We start from the raw sequence: 17,900 nt of genomic DNA on the forward strand, positions 1-17,900 counted from the left end.
ATTCTTTGTTAATTTTCGTGTTTTCTATTTAAACTTCCTGCCTCTTTCTGCTACAAAACCAGAACAATGAGCCTTGCTATTGTTCCTCTCTATGAATACTGGAGGTGGGTGGTGGTGGTGAAGGGTATTTCGATAACGCTTGAGGGTTTGCGCGTGAAGTATGTGTAACGGTGTAATCAGGATGGTGAGTTTAGGTTTTGGCATGGTGTGTGTACTGGCTTGCTGCGTGACATGGATTGTATCGAGCTTCCGCGTAACATCTAATGCAGATACTGCCATAAACTAATTTGCTTTGTTTTTCTCTATGGCATTTCTTTGGACTTATATGGAAGTGAAATCATCTTTTGTTTTAACTGATCAAAAAGCTGTATACACCTAAAGCTGAGTCTGAACTTAGAGATATATCTACAATTTGTGATAATGGAGCCAGCCTCTGGTTCAATAGTCGGCGGGGATTGCAGGAAGATGATAAGATGGAAGGAGGGAAACCAAGAAGATATGACTAATTTCAATCACTGGAACCAAGAATGCTCTGTTTTCTTGGAAAATTTTAAGAATTAGGCCCATATGGCTATTTATAGAGGTAGTATATATATCAAGGTTGAAATTGAATATCCTTCTAATAGGACGTCTTTCCCTGAAATTTGTATGAGCTTTTGACAGTTTCATCAACCCTCTAATCTTCCAGTGTTGTTGATGATCATCACAATTTTCACCTAATACTCCTCATTAACTTCAAAGCTACTGTCTCCCTCAGGCTTGTTCAAAAGGACTGGTTTACATCAGGAGCACTCTTATAAACATGATGTTAATTTGCAGAAATATATACCACTTGTATGGAACATCACACAATCCCATAATCTGTTGTTTAGTCCTTGGCTAGGGTTCTTAAATTGATAAGGTTCTACAGGTTGGAGTCAATTAGTACAGTTCAATTATACTTCAGGGGAACCCTCCTGCCATGGAAAAAAATATGGGTTCTGATTGTGCTCTGAAAACGTGTGCTGGCTAGTAGAGTAATTCCATGACCCCTTCATTATTTCTTCTTGTTTCTGCTTCCTTCCTTGGCAACCAGAAGAACCTCTACTCATTTTCCTGTTCTCCCACTGGAAAGGCATGCGATGGAGTTGAGCAACATGATCATTAGTGGAAGAGGGTAGTTATTAATCCAAGTTGTTTCCATGAGAAAATTGGGCTAAAGAACTGAAGAAGAGGGAAGTCATCCGAAGTGACGTTAATTTATTAAAGAGACTGGCCACAAAGCCAAAACACAGAAACACACACGATAATGTGTGATTATTACTATTGTTACTCGTTTCCAGTCACCGTAAGTGACTGTACTTTATTATCAACACCGCTGCAAAAGCCCTAGAACCAGACAACTTGCATGCTCTGGCAGGCTTGTCCGGAGCCGCACCTTTCCGGCAGCTTCTGTGCTATCTGCATCATCTCCTGCTGCTGCTCTCTCTGACCCTGACCCTGTCCCTGACCCTGACCCTGACCCTGACCCTGACCCTGACCCTGACCCTGACCCTGCTGCCTTTGCACTATCTGGCGGAGACCCTCACACTGGCATTGCTGATCCATGTTCTGCAACGCTTGGCAGCACTGGCGGAGCCATTGCTGTTCCTGTTGTTGCTGGTTTCGGATGCCCCGTAAAATCAGTACGTCACCCTGCCCGCCCTGCTGTTGCTCCGCTTGCTGCCTAATGTACCGTTCGCACTGCTGGAACTGCTGGCCTTGTATCTGCTGCCTGCACCTCTGGCTCTGGCTCCCCTGGAACTGCCCAAATTCGGACCCATCATCCCTGGTGATGACGGTGGTTTGGTAGATGGTGGCGTTGGAGATGGCTAGGAGGAGGAGGAGAGTAGCTGCGAAAATTGAGAGCTTCGCCATCGTTTTTTTGTAATGAGAGAGAGGGATCGATGATGAGTGAGTGAAGAGGGGGATGAAGGGCAGTTATTTATAGTGAAGTCCAGGACTTGCATGGGGTGTGTACGTGGAAGTGGGCTGGGGATAGGGCAGGTTTATGGTGGGAGGTGTGGACGTGTGGAGGTTAGTTTGCATGCTGAAATGGAAGCATTCATGGAAAGGCTGCCATAAACTGATTTTGATTGTAATACTGCTTCCTATACATTTAATGCTGCAGTTAAAGTTACCTTGTCCTTTTTTTTGGAGGTGACAGACATGCTCATTAACAGCAAGTAGTATGCTTCTGTTTGGAGAAGCAAAGCCCACCCCATTAGGAATGTTTCAAAATAGACCTTATTTAGGATTCTTGGACCTAAAACAAAGCAATAATTTTGAAGGGCAGTTTTGGTAGGATTTAGGTTTAATTAAAGGCTAAAGAGATTCCTGAGGCTTATACAAGAGGGCAAAATTTTTTCGAATGGATATGGACTTTGAACACAAGCCTCTCAGCACCAACCCACCAACTCAATTTGGGCTGTAAGGCTCCGGCCCAACCTTCACTCTTCAACTGGATTAAGCCTCCGTATGGGCTACTCCAGCTCAATATAACCCAGTCTCTCTCTTCAGGCCCAGTTTCAGAAAGTGCCACTCACAAGCCCAGAGCGGCCACAACGCCCAACAACCGTACCGCCCTGGAAAACGACGTCGTTCAAAGTCTCTAGCCCACCTGCCTGGTCCCCGCTGAGTCCAGCCTTGGTGCAGCCCATATCCTATCAACGGTAACTCTTTTTCCAAAAAGCAGACGTGACGGACCAGACTAACGCTTTACAAATCGCTATAAACATATCATCCAACCGTGAATACAGGAGAGTACATATATAATCCGTACTTCCGCGAGTAGCGTTTTCCCTAACCGACGTAATCCCACCCCACCTCAACTTTATATATTCGAGAACTACTCGATTTCTGACTCTATCTTTAGGTTTCTCGGACTTATCCGATCTAGGGTTTCTTAGCTCACCGATATTCATTTCTGAAACCCTATTCTCGGATCAGGTGATTTTCTTTTCTTTTGTCTGAATCATCTTAATTGTATTTCTGATGTGAATTGCAGTTTTTTGTCTTATAAGATCTCATCCTCTGCGGGGAATTTTTAATATTTTGTATTCATGATTTGGGTTTTTAAAAAAAATATTTCATTGGGGCTTAATTTTGGTAGATTTTGGGTTTCCGGTGATTTCGTGGTTGGATTGCGTGTTTTCCCCCCTTAAGGATCTGATTGTTTTGATGGAAATTAATTGGTTGGAAATTTCCTTTTCGGGAAGGAAAAGTGAAAAAATTTTATCTTCAAAGAGTCAAGGTTAAATTTTGTTCAATAACTATGCTCTTTTTGTGCCCGGTTCCCTTGATTTTGTTTATAGACGATTATGCTTTCTTTAGTTTTGCTAAGAATCGAAGAAAAAAATATAGCTTGAATATTGTAATTGGTTGCGATTGAAGCCGCAAATTGTTTTGTTTTTCTGCCTGCTAAATCTGACTTTAAATTAGAAGGGCTACTTTTATGTACAAACAATTGGATCTTATTTGGAGCCCTAGCTCTTTGAAATTTGCAAATCTTGATCGAGGTTGGGGAGATTGGGCTTTTCTCGAATTTAAATTTATTTTGAAATTTTATTTGGAAAACAAGTGCATGCAAATTTAGATTTTCCTATCTGGTTTAGCCTCGTCTGTGTTTAAGCCGTTATATCCATTTGATGCTTTATGATATTCAATCAGAGGAACGCAATGAAATCACTGTGTTTGTAAGGTCCTTAAATGGGTCTTCTTGCTTATACAGCTTCTGTAATTACCCCATTTGTTTTATGTTGGAGATCATCATGATTCCTCTCCAGCCAGTATGTTCTGTTTATAATGTTGCTGAGGTGCTTTGATGTAATTTAAGTTTGGAATTAGAGCAGATTGATTCTAGGCGTTACCTATGTGGTGGTATAATTGATGAATTTGGTTCTGGCATACCGATATAGAGAGTTTATCATACATATGTATTCAGCGATGTTGCTACAGTTAGGAGTATCGTCATTTGAGATAGTAATGAGATTCATAGTTTGATTTGGTATACAAGTAACTATTGTACCCAAACACCCACTGGAACAAGTCATCGATCTGTGATTCTTCCTTGAAGCAGTCTACCAAATTCTAGAACTTGAATCATTTTTCTTGTTGATGATGCTGATTTCTCTTTTTTTCTTATAATCCAGGTCTGATTACTCTGGTTGTCAGGTTCGATCAATTTCCAACAGCCAAGTTTCATGTCTGAACTCGACATCCAGATCCCCACTGCTTTTGGTATGCTAATATGATGAACTTGCTTGTGTACAAATTTTTCCAATTATGTTCTTAAAGTTTGGTTGGTGTCTACTTCTTTTGCAACTCTGATTAATGGTCTATGTTATATTCTTCCAATATTAGATCCGTTTGCTGAGGCAAATGCTGAGGACTCAGGTGCTGGGTCAAAAGATTATGTGCATATCCGCATACAGCAACGGAACGGAAGGAAAAGCCTGACAACTGTCCAGGGTCTGCGAAAAGAATTTAGTTACAACAAGATCCTCAAGGACCTCAAGAAGGAATTCTGCTGCAATGGTACTGTTGTTCAAGACCCGGAACTAGGCCAGGTGTGTGTTTCAACTCCTTTTATGGAAAACCATTTGTTTTTATTTTACCTGCTGTCATAATATGCCTAATTCGATTCACATACGCTGTTGTGCATTTGTAGGTTATTCAACTTCAAGGTGATCAGCGAAAGAATGTTTCAACCTTTCTTGTGCAGGTAATGTGATGTTTCTCCCTTTACCATCAACTTTGAAAATCAAAAATCAAATACATATCCATTCAAGCACAAACAAATTGATGTGGTTTGGTTATTGGCTTCCCTGCAACAGGCTGGCATTGTGAAGAAGGAGGATATCAAGATTCATGGTTTCTGATTTGCTGCGGATCGATTTCTGACAGGCGAATGCTATCCCCTATCCGGATATTAGAATATAAACCCATAATATTATAATACTATCAGTGCAGAGCACTTTTTATCTGAACTTCAAAATATAAACCGATAACATCGCCGGTATGTTGATTTGATATACAATCATACTTGGTTTGGGTCTTTAAGCTGCCTTTCTCTGTAATGTGGTTTGAAAATGGAATGTTCGACAGTGCTGATTTCAGTCCAGAATAATAATTATGATTATCAAGTAATGCCCCTGACTACCTTTCTTTGTGGTTTTAGTTTTAGTCATTGGTGCATGATTCTTGGTTATAATCTAGTCGTGAAATAGTTGGGTTTCAGGCCTTACCTGCAAAACAATTTTGGATATGGAAAACAGTTGGTAAGTAGTGTTGCTCTATTTCAATGAGGTTGCAGGTTTCTGGTGATTTGTTCTTTGAATTGCTGGCTGTGTTGCCCAATCCTTCGCTTAAGTCTAAAGTTTTTATTTATAAAATGGTGCTCTAGCGACTTTTGTACTAAAGTCTGAATATTTGTTGTGAATTTGTCATAAATCTCACAATAATGGACGGAATAGATTCTCACACCACTTTATATGAAGTGTAGTATGATGCTATAGGCTATTATGCTTATGGACATGTGGGATGTTATCTCCTTTGCAACCATGCATCACCTACCTAGCTGATGAGTATGCAAGAGAAAGCTATAAGAGACCTAGTTGGGGAAAAACCAGGTTTGCATTATAATTCTCATGTATTCCTTCACATGATCGTCGAAGAGACTTCCTCGAGCATCCTTTGTTTTGGTAGATGTCCTTCCACCAAGGACTAAGGAAAGGATGTTTGTTGCTTTACCAAAACCAAATGAAATCTAGCTCGCAACACGACCCTTTTTTATGCTCCAACAGATGGTAGTTATGCCACTCTCCTCTCGCACATTACCTATAGATGTGATGATTTACTAAAAGATATCTAAGATTGATGGGTCAGCAATTGAAGCAACCTATAGATTTTATGATCTACTAAAAGATATCTAAAATTGAATGGTTGGTAATTGAAGCAGGTGTTGGAGTAGCGGAGCTAGTGCTAGCAACAAGAAAAACCTACCTTACTCAACCATAGTGGGTAAATTGTGTTGGACCTTACCCCATGTTAAAACTTTGTTTATTTTTAAGTATGCAATTAATTTTATAATTATATTCTTTCCATATTTACCCTAATCTGTGAACCAAATAAAAAATTGTTTTCTGAAAAGATAATTTTGATTTAAAAACTAAATTTTGAAGTTTTTAAAGAAGCAACTTTAAATTTTAATTTTAAAATTTATATTAAAATTAATTTTTCAAAAGATAAATTCAATACAACCCTTTAAGAAACAACTTCTCAAGCGAATTTTAGAAATTGCAATAGATTTGAAAATATTTTTTCTGTTATAATAAATCTCAAATTTTTCTATAACTTCATTTTTTTCCAAATATTTAAAAGAAATGATAAGATTATAAAAAAAAATGGGGCTTAGGCTAACTTGTTTTAATTTAATGTCCATGATAGTATTGTATACTTCTTTACTAGACAAAGGTGTCGACCTATTTTCCTTATTTCTAATATTTATTAACATGTTTTGAAAAAAAAATCTAAAAACAATTTAAATTTGTTGTTAAAAAACACGTTCTATTTTTAAAACATCTCTTAAAAAAATTATTTTCAATCAAAATCTTTTAAACATATTTTTAAAATTGGAAACGTTGTTTCCTATTATAAAGTGTTGAAATTTCATGTGCTATTTTCTTGAATTTAAAAGTTTGTTTTACATTGTAATGTCAAATTGAGTTTGATGCTACTCACTCTACCAAATACACAAAATAAATAAAATAAAATAAAATAATAATAATAATGAAGTTCATTCATTAATTACATCCTAAAATAATAATAATGAAGTTCATTCATTAATTTCATCCTAAAAAAAATACAGGTATAATTAACGTTTCTACTTTTTACTTATCAGATTATGAAAAATCGGGGATACGGATCGAAAATAAATCTGGATTCCAACGATGAAATCAAGACTCAGACTAAAAGCAAATCCACTAAGAAACCTTAAAGTCAACCTGACAGTAAATCCTAGTCTTAACAATTCATTAGTATCCTATGATAGAAAATTGTTTCAAGGATACGAATGGAAAATAAATCTGGATTCAAACAATGAAATCAAGACTCAAGAGGCAGACTAAAAGCAAACCCAGTAAAAAACCTTGAAGTCAACGTACTCCAACATGTACTTAAATCCCGGTCTTAACAATATATTCATGTTTTTTATATTAAATAATATAATTATTAGTATCCTATGGTAGGAAATTGTTTTACCTATAACTGTCATCAATTGATGTTTTAATTATAACCATAATCAATTGACTCATTTCCCATCAAATAATTTGATGCTTAGTATCCTCCAATACCTTATTGACAATTATACATTTAGGTGAAAGCCTCGTCATTTTTAAAGTGATTGAGGTGATGTTGATTGCAAACGGTGGGCATTCATTCTAATGCTTGATATAAAAGCCAATAACATATATGTCTCATGATTTTTAAAGTGATTGAGGTGATGTTGATTGCAAACGGTGGGCATTCATTCCAATGCTTGATATAAAAGCCAATAACATTTATGTCTCATGAAGGTAACAGAATGTCACGCAATTGTCGGTGTGGGCCGTCCGGCTGGCGTGTCATGTAAATAGAATCAAACAAGGATTACACTTTTTTTGTTTTGAATTTATAATGTACAATAAAAACTTTTGCTTATAAATATTGTTCGATTTCAATAGAATAATAGTTGAACAAATCCACGTTTTAAGACAAATATAAAAGTCAAAGTGAAATTGATCCTTAACTATTCATAATAATGAAAATAATATATTTAACGCAAATAAATTATTCTTAAGTGCAACTTTAATTTATTTTTATTTATTTTAACTCTTTTATAAAAAAAAATAAAAAAATTTGAAAATACATAAGTTTCAAATTACCTTTATTTATAATTGATACTTGAGAAAATAAAGACTAATCTTAAATGAGAAAAACGTCCAAGAGAGGGGTGAATTGGATTTTTTAAAAACTTTTTCAACGCAACAAATTTAAGCACAATGGAAGCAAAATATAATGAGATAAAGTTAGATAATTCAAACTCAGATTTTATAGTGATTCGACACTTCCTTACTTATATCCACTCTCCTCAAGCTCCTAACTGAATGAAGGTTCCACTAACTTGAAGTTTCAATCAAACTTCTAATCTTCTTTATACTTAGATTCCGGCTCTAATAGGCTCTTACACAATCTCTTTAAGATTCAACTCACTTGAAAACTCTAACACTCAATTTTATAAGAATGAATCCCTTAACCTAACTCAATGATAACTCAAATACAAATCAAAGCTAGGATGAAATACAAAGGTGCACTAAAGGATATGCAAGTGAAGATTTAATGCACCAAGAAAGAAATAAGAGCTTTTAAGGTAAGAACAAGTGGGTAGACAATTGAATGCAGTTGTTCTCTATGTCACAAATGAAGTGGATCTCTCAATTTATAGGTTTCTAACATTAGAAGCCAAAAAAAACAAAAAACAGTCTCAACCGGTCAAGTTGAGGGTCAACCGGTTCACTAGCCGTTAGAGCATTTAATGCTTTTGCAGGTTACTGTTGCTTCGACCGGAGGTAGACCGTGAAGAAGGATTCCTCAACTGGGAAAGGAATGCTACTAAATGAGAGAGTATTTTCAGCACTCCTCGACTGGACCTCGACTAGACAAGGGCAACCGATCGACCGGTTCCCTTGCCGATTGAGCTGGTTGGCCAGTGTCTCAACCAGTTCGACCTTTTGGCCCCAAAAACCTTTTTTTTTTTTTTCTGTTGACTAATATGCCAATTTTGAAATGTTTTGCCTAATGTACATTTGATAAAACTTAGGTTTCAATGAAATTGTAACTTTAAAGAATAAACTGAGTTTTCCAAAGATGCATGAAATGAAATATAAAACCTAAGTGCACTCATTCATTCAGCTTACAATTGTTTCCTATGATTAAAAGTCTTCTAAATGTCTTGATCTTGTATCCATTAGGTCATTTGATGAATTTCTAAATTAATACCTGAGATTCTTTACAAATCAAACCAATTAGTAACTTAACCATGGTTTGTTATTATCAAAACTTGATTAGGAGAACCCTTGGACTAACAATTGCTTTTAGGAGAGTTGGTAACACCTGAGGTCCTACAAGTGGTATCAAAGCCGAGGTCACGGGTTTGAACCCCATGAGTGTCGCTGAGGGGGAGATTGTTGGCAGATCGGAGAGTTGGCCACATCCATCAACTCTTCTTGTGTTCGTCGTTGGCGCTTAGGTGAATGCACTATAAGGTTAGGATATACGCCTTTTCTAACAACAATTGTTTTTAGGAGAGTTGGTATCGTTTGAGGTCCTACAATACTTTTAATATTTTTTATAATAAAAACAATTATGGGAAATCATTTCTAAATATAGTTTTCGTTATAACTTGGTCCAATTCTCGAAGTATCTTTCCATTAAGTTTATGATTTATTCTAAATTTTTCTAAGATAATTTTTATTATGAGATGGCCCGTTTTGTTGTGTATACTTAAAAACTTTTGCTATAATAATATTTTACTTTGGGTTAAATGGTTGCCTTTATTATTAAGAAATATAACCTATAAATACTGATTATGATAAAAAATTCTATTAGTTTGTTTTATTTTGGTCTTATAAAAATGAGTTTATTCATAAAATTATTTGTATAATGGACTAAGATTTAAAAGATTAAAATTATTCATGTATAATATAATCTCTAAATACATTATCATTCATAAAATAATTTCATACAAATTATAATTTAATTTTATATCCTTTAATATAAATATATAATAAAACCAAAATATATTATAATTTTAATAATAATATGTTTTTAAATTCTATAAATAAAAACTTATAGAAATATTGAGAAAACTTCAAGAAATGGAAAGATAAGAATTTTTATATATATCCATCAATATATCCATGAAAACCGATATTGATATTTTGATCAATATATATACATTGAAGAGTTCTTATCTTGTTATTTCTTAAAGTTTTCTCAATATTTCTATAAATTTTTATCAATTTTTGTCTCAAAATTTTCACTCATATATCACAATATATCTATAAAACCCAATTATCGATATATTCGTCAGAGAACCATCAAAGAGTGGCAAACACCTACTAAGGTGAGTGAACTAAGATTGTTTGGGCTATTCATTGTAAGTTACTTAAAGATGGTTCGACTCAAAAATCCTCTAGAATACACGAACTCATCATGGCACTACACTAATAAAAAAAGTGTCTTAAGAGTTTTTGAGGACTTAAAAGGGTTGTGATTGATGACCCGTGTTACGGATGTCATATTACACTAAACCATTGGAAGTACACACAGATGCATACTATGCCACCATGAAAACCGATATTGATATTTTTATCATTGGCTATGCCATGAAATATCTCTTTTAATTATCCTTAGAGTATAATTGTCCCTAAATTATATTAATGTTAACCATCAACAAATCATTTAAATTAAATAATATAATTATGCTATTGCACTAATTTATTAGCATAGTATCTTCTATCCCATAACTAGTTGATTATCTTCAATTTATGGAAACTTTTGGAATCTGAACTTGATTCAAAGCTCTTCCAAATCTAAAGATAGATCTCTTAAAACAAACTCACAAAATTGTGCCATATATGTAGCATGAATACATTAGAAAATTATTCTTAATGTAGAGTGTTAAGGCACAAAAATTATGAAATTCTTTTTCTAGGTTATGGAGTTAATTTTTTTTCATGCATTTACAAATTGTGCTTTAAAACAATGAAAAAAAAAATTGTTTGTTTATTGCAACTCAAGTAAACTTTAGCTTCATGGAAAAAACTGAGTGGGCTCGAACTGGATATTTGAAATCGAAATGGAATTTGTAATCTTCGTGGTAAAAGGTAGCCCACCACCTAAAATATAGCACTTGTAGTTTAGGGTATTTTGATAAAAATATAGGATTTTTGAAAAATATATTTTTATAATATGATAATAGAAATATAATTTCCATATTTACATGTGATGAACCAAGTAAAAAATTATTTTTTGAAAAGATAATTTTGATTTAAATATTAAATTTTGAAGTTATTTAAAAAAAACATAAGATAACTTTGATACTTTAAGAGACAATTTCTCAATCATATTTTACAAATTGTTATAGATTTGAAAATTTTTTTTAACTATAAGAAATTCCAGGTTATTTCTGTAACTATGATTTTTGACAAATATTTAAAAAAAAATGGTGAGATTATGAAAAAGAAAATATTGTGTTTAGATTAACATGGTGTTAAATATGAAAAATAATTTTTTTTAAATGTAATTTCTATGATATACTTGTTTACAATACAGAAGTTCTCGGTCTATTTTCCTTGTTTTTTTATTAAAATTTTCTAAAAAAACACCTAAATATGATTTAAATTTGTTCTAAAAAATTGTTTTGCTTTTAAAATAAACTCTCAAAAATTATATTCAATCAAAATATTTTAAATATATTTTTGAAATTGAAAATGCTATTTCCTATTGTAAAGAAAAAAAAAATCCCATCAAATTAAAAGTTTATTTAAAATCATAATATCAAAATGAGTTTGATACCACCTACCATACCAACTAAATAAAAATATTTAATAATCAAGCTCTTTCATTAATTTCTAGTTCATCTTTCACAAAAAAAAAATAAAAAGTACAAATATGAACGGAAACACAACAAAGAATTCAAAAACTGGAATCCAGAGATACCAAAAGTAAACAAAACCAAAAAAATATATATGTACTTAAATTCTAGTCTTTACAAGTTATTATTTGTTAATATCTGTAATAAATAATTATTTTAGGTATAACTGCCATCAACTCACTCCTTTTATATGAAGTAATATGATCTTTAGTATTCTCCAATATCTCATTTACAATCACAAATTTAGATAAAACCCTCTTGTATTGAAATTTTTGTGAAACCCTCATTTTTAAAGTCATTGACGTGATGTTGACTGCAATGGTAGGCATGGATTCTAATACTTGATATAAAAGCCAGTAGCATCTAATATCACATGATGGTAACGAAATGTCATGCTTGATGCATGATTGTGGGCCTGCATTTGGTGTTTCACGGAAATAGAATCAAACAAGACCACACCTTTTCTGATAATATACAATAAAACACTTTTATAAATATTATTTATTTTCAATATAACTTCATTTTCAGTTGCAGTGGAGTAAGTAATATAATAATAATTACATAAATTCAACAAATTCACCTTTTAAGGTACCATTTTTTAAGATAAATATGAATGTAAAATTCTAAAACATAGTTAAGAAACTATCAAATTCTTTATTAAACCATACGGATTTTGTTATTTACGTCATGCTTACTTTCGAAAAAATTGAGGGAATTATAAGGGAAAGAAAATAAAATAAATAAATAAATTTAAAAACAAGGAATCATTTTTATATATTATTTCATTCCCCTTTATTTATATTTGATTAAAAAGAAAGAGTATAGATGAATGCATCATTGCCCTGATTTTTTTTTAATATTTTTATAATTAAATTAAATATGAAAAAATCATTTATCTTTTTATTTTTCTTTATTATTATTTTTTTAATATTTTCTAGTAACCAAATATAAAGTAACATAGTTTCAAAGTAATAGAATAACCAGCATAACAACAAATTGGAATAGTGAGCAATTACGGCTAGAGCAGTCATGGAGCAAAGCTTTCTATTATATTCTCACTCTTCTCCATCAATGGTAAGATCAGTTTCCGGGGCACAACATTGCCTTTGGTGGCCAGCTGGTAAAGATAAAATCAATTCTTTGGACCATCATGTGGCATTATGTCACCTAAATGCCATCCTTTTTGTAGTATTCCTTTTCTCATAATGGTCATGATGATGAAACCAAGTGTTCAGAATATCGGTCTATTGAATTTATGAATATTTTATTATTTTCTAAAGATAGTTTTCATTGGTCCAATTCTCGTATCTTTCCATTAAATATATGATGACTTCTGCATTTTTCCTTTTTCTTTTTTTATAAATTCAAAAATAATTTAAATTTGGTCTAAAAGTATTATTTTCAATCAAAATCTTTTACATATATATTTGAAGGTTGAAAAACTATTTCCTATAATACAACTTTTGAACTTAAATTTTTTTTTTCCTAGCTTTATTTAATTTCAAAATGAGTTTGATGCAACCTGGCCAAGTACATAAAAATTGGTACTAAGCAATCTCATTCATTAATTTTCAAACTTCATCTATTATAATTTAAAAAAAAAAATAGATATTCAATCAAAGGAAAAGGATTGATCACCAATTATATTTGTGAAATCACCCTTTTATGTTTTGGATGTTTAATGAAGAATAAAACCTTTTATTTATAAATATTATTAATTTTCAATATAACTTCATTTTCAATTAAATGGGAGTAAGCAATAGAAGAATAATTACACAAGTTCAACTTATTCACGGGAACATTTTTGAAGATAAATATAAAAATAAAATTCAAGATTTTTTTGTGTAGGTTGTTTAGTTTCAGAAAATTTGTGGAAATTTTTAAAATTTTTATGAAGGAAATGAAAGAAAAAATAAAATAAAATAAAATATATATTTAAAATTAATAAATTATTTTTTAATTTTACATTGATTTATTTATTTATTTAAATTTATTTTATTTATATTTGATTTTCTTAAATATTTTTCATAATAAAATAACATAATTAATAGTTTTTTAAGTAAAAAAATAATTAGCATAACAACACATTACAAATAGTGAAACAAGTTTAGTCGTAACAGTTACGGAGGAAAGACTCATCCAAGAAAGCCGCAAAGCCTTACTTTGTATTTTTTGTTCTATTTTTCAAATATCGTGACGATGAGATTAAATATTCAAAATATCATTTATCATTTTATTAAATTTATAAAAAAAATTTATCTTTCGTTTTTTTATAGGTACATTTTAACATATCTAATTTGAAAGGAGATTAAATATTCAAAATATCATTTATCATTTTATTAAATTTATAAAAAAAATTTATCTTTCGTTTTTTTATAGGTACATTTTAACATATCTAATTTGAAAGGATACTTATATAACCATGATAAATTTTTTTATAGAAAATATATAAATAATAATAATATTTCAATATTCAATCCTTCATTATATATATATTGGAAAAATGAAATTAAGAAAATAATAAAACTACATATTCTAGTTTCTCTATAATTATAGTTAGTTTCCGTTTGAATTTGAATGGTAATATTAGCAAATTTGCAACCTAGTTAGTTTTCATTTGAATTTGAATGGTAAGATTTGCTTAGTTTGCAACCTACGCAGCATCCTCCATTTTCTCTTTCTTAGTTATCTTGTATTTTTAAATAAAGATTCTAGTTTTCCAATAATTATTTAGTTAGTTCACTTTTCACCCTGTCATAATCAAGTATCTCATTTACTGCCTTCCCATTCCATACCCGTTTTCTGATCATCATCATCTGAATCACATTACACCCTTCCATACCTGTTTTCCGACGACTCCCGATGCCACAGTATTTCCTACTCTTCAATCAATCCACCTATATTAAATAATATGATTGTTAATATCCTCCACTATCTCATTTACAATCACAAATTTAGGTGAAACCCTCTAATGGAATTTTTTAAAGTCTTGAGGTGTATGTCGATTGCAATGATAGGCATCCATTTTAATACTTACATAAAAGCCAATAGCATCTTTATCACATGAAGTTAATGAAATGTCATGCTTCATGCATGATTGTCGGCCTCACTGCCATTTGGTGTGTCATGCAAATAGAATCAAACAAGGACCACACCTTTTTATGAATTTATAATATACAATAAAAGAAACTTTTATAAATATTATTCATTTTCAAGATAAATACGAAAATAAAATTCAAACGGATCATTAACCATCCATACCAAAAGATGATAAAATATGCTAATAAATATATTAAGAAAAATACATTAACGATTACAACTCTATAGGATTTTGTTATTCATGTTATATTTATTTCCAAAAAATATGAGAAAATTATAATGGAAAGAAGAAAAAAAAAAGAAAATTAATAAATTATTTTTATATATTATTTCAAAATTTTATATAAAAATACATAAATTTCAAATTAACTTTACAAAATATCATATTTGCATATATTAAATTTCTCTTTACATTTACCTTGTTCACACCTCCATTTTAAAACATTAATTTTATTAATATATTCACCTGTAAATTTAAAAAATACTTAAATGATTTGAGGTATTCCTCTCTTTCACACTCATCTTCTTTTTTTTCTCTTTCATAAAAAAACCTAAGAAAAATTTTTTTTTAGGACTTATTTTTTTATATAAAAAATATAATAAAATAATTAAAAAAACAAATAAAAAGAATTTAGAAATGACTTAAAAGTGAGAAATCATGAAAAAACTGTAAAAAAAAAAAAATAAATAAATAAATAAATAAATAAACCTCATTTTATGGTGTATAAACCTAAAATCGGACAATGAAACAGAGAGTGTATTTTTCGTAATTTGATTATTTCATTAATTAATATTTTTTACTAAAAGCTGATTATGTAAATGAATGCTGAGAGAAAGGAGATAGATGCATATATAAATTCCCTTTAACTTTATTTATATTTAATTTTTAAAATATTTTTTATAATAAAATCAAATATGAAAACATCATTTAATTTTTCTTCTCTTTACTACTTTTTTTTAATATTTTCATGTAACGAAATATATAGTAACATACTTTTAAAGTAAGGGAAGAACAAATTGGAATCGTGAAATAGTGAAACAGGCTGTATAAATAAAATATTTGCAATTAAAGCTTTAGCAGTCATGGAGCAAGGACACATCCAACATAGCTGCAAAGCTTTCTATTATATTCTCACTCTTCTCCATTAATAGGAAGATCAGTTTCTGCGACACAGCATTGCCTTAGGTGGTTAGCTGGATAAGATAAAACCAACTCTTTGGACTTCCACGTGATTTTAATATTTTCAAACTTGACAACGACCAGGAAAAATTATCAATCATTGTTTGGATTAATGGTTAAACCCTGTCGAATTGGTAACATTATAAATACATAATTTATATATTATTAAAATTAATAATAATAATAATAATAATAACATATAAATTAAAAATTAATAATATTTTATTTTTTATATTATTAAATTAAATCATGCATAATATATTTTAAATATTATTATTATTATTATTATTATATAGCATTTAAATATAAATATATTGAAACTGAAGTAAAATTAAATTGTTTATTTTTAACTAATTTTATCATTTTAAAAAAATATTATATTGTTTTATTTAATATCATAAATTTTTAGAAAAGAGTATGTCTTTTTGTTTGTTAGACGTAACATGAAAATGCATGTAGCCGAGTGGTTCTATGTGGAACTTTAATTGGTTCATATCCTATGGATTTTCTTTTATATATTTCATGAACTTTAATATCATTAACAAATGGCATTAGGATTGAGCTTAAGAAATGTAAAAGGGCGAATCTAGGCCTATATTAGTGGGCTTTTGTGTGAAAACAATCTGATTTATTGGTTAAATGGTAGGTTCAAGCCGCCCTCAGCCAGTTAAATGGTCAAACGGTCCAAAAGGAAGGACCAAAACAAGAAGGTTGTCAACGATTAGACCGAGTTTAGTAAATCAACTTAATGACTTAAAGTGATTTAATTTATATAATCTCAAATCTTTTTAATATAATTTTAGATTTAAATAAAAATAAATTAACTAATTTTTACTTAAGACTCAAAATCATTTTTAATTTTAAATTGTGATATTAATTTACTTTAATAAACATGTTTAATCTATTTAAGAACTTAAATTAAATTATTAAATCACTTTAAACTATTAAATTGATTTATCAAATACCTCTCATCTTTTTGTAATTTTCCTTTTATCACAATGTTGATGATGACACCAAATATTCAAAATATTATTTTATTGAGTTTATGAATTTTTATTATTTTTTTAAAGATATTTTTCATTATGGCAAGAATCAATTTTTAAGAATATCTTTCCATTAAATTTATGATTTCTTCTTAAATTTTATAAGACATTTTTATTATGAGAGGGCCCGTTTGTTTGTGGTTGCAGGTAAAATAATGTTTTTCAGTTTTTAAGTATGAAAAACAAACAGGCCCCCTCTTAATAAAAAGGATATTAGAAAACTTAAGAAGAAATCAGAAATTTAAAGGAAAGATACTCTAACAATTGAGGCTAAGCTATGACGAAAACTATCTTTAAAAAATTTATAAAAAAAAATCATAAATTCAATAAAATGATATTCTAAATATATGGTGTAATTAGATTAAAACAAAAAAAAATTACAAAAAGGATGAGAGGTGTTTGATAACTCAACTTAATGGCTTAAAGTTAATAACTTAAGTTAATTTACAAAACACCTTTCATCTTTTTTGTAATTTTCCTTTTGTAATGTTGATAGTAATGACATCAAATATTCATAATATCATTTTATTAAATTTATGATTTTTTATTATTATTATTTTGGCTCAATTCTTAGAGTATATTTCCATTAAATTTTTTATTTCTTCTAAATTTTCTAATATCTTTTTTATTGTGAGAGGGCCATTTATTTGTGGTTACATGTAAAATAATGTTTTTCAGTTTTTAAGTGTATATATAGAAAAAAAAATTATTTTTCGATAAATGGTTGATTTTACTTTTAAGAAATATATATAATCCATAAAGATGATGAAAAATTATATTATTTTGTTTTATTTTGGTTTTATAAAAAATGAATTTATTTGTAAAATTATTCATATAATTGATTAAGATTTAAAAGATTAAAATT

At 30.3% G+C, this 17,900-nt stretch overlaps 2 protein-coding genes across 2 annotated transcripts; one reads left to right on the forward strand and one right to left on the reverse strand.

Moving 5' to 3' along the window:
* Positions 1-1,210: 1,210 nt before the first annotated feature.
* Positions 1,211-1,944, reverse strand: LOC100252101 (2S seed storage albumin protein). The gene has a single exon (XM_010646106.3). The coding sequence runs from the start codon at positions 1,894-1,896 to the stop codon at positions 1,369-1,371; it is 528 nt and encodes a 175-aa protein (XP_010644408.1). The 5' UTR covers positions 1,897-1,944; the 3' UTR covers positions 1,211-1,368.
* Positions 1,945-2,697: 753 nt separating this feature from the next.
* On the forward strand, positions 2,698-5,166 carry LOC100245122 (protein translation factor SUI1 homolog). Its single transcript, XM_002281836.3, has 5 exons — positions 2,698-2,967; positions 4,170-4,257; positions 4,381-4,586; positions 4,688-4,741; positions 4,854-5,166. The coding sequence occupies exons 2-5, from the start codon at positions 4,221-4,223 to the stop codon at positions 4,896-4,898; spliced, it is 342 nt and encodes a 113-aa protein (XP_002281872.1). The 5' UTR covers positions 2,698-2,967; positions 4,170-4,220; the 3' UTR covers positions 4,899-5,166.
* Positions 5,167-17,900: the final 12,734 nt, after the last annotated feature.

The sequence above is a fragment of the Vitis vinifera genome, chromosome 19 (assembly GCF_030704535.1).
Source record: "Vitis vinifera cultivar Pinot Noir 40024 chromosome 19, ASM3070453v1".
Lineage (NCBI taxonomy): Eukaryota > Viridiplantae > Streptophyta > Magnoliopsida > Vitales > Vitaceae > Vitis > Vitis vinifera.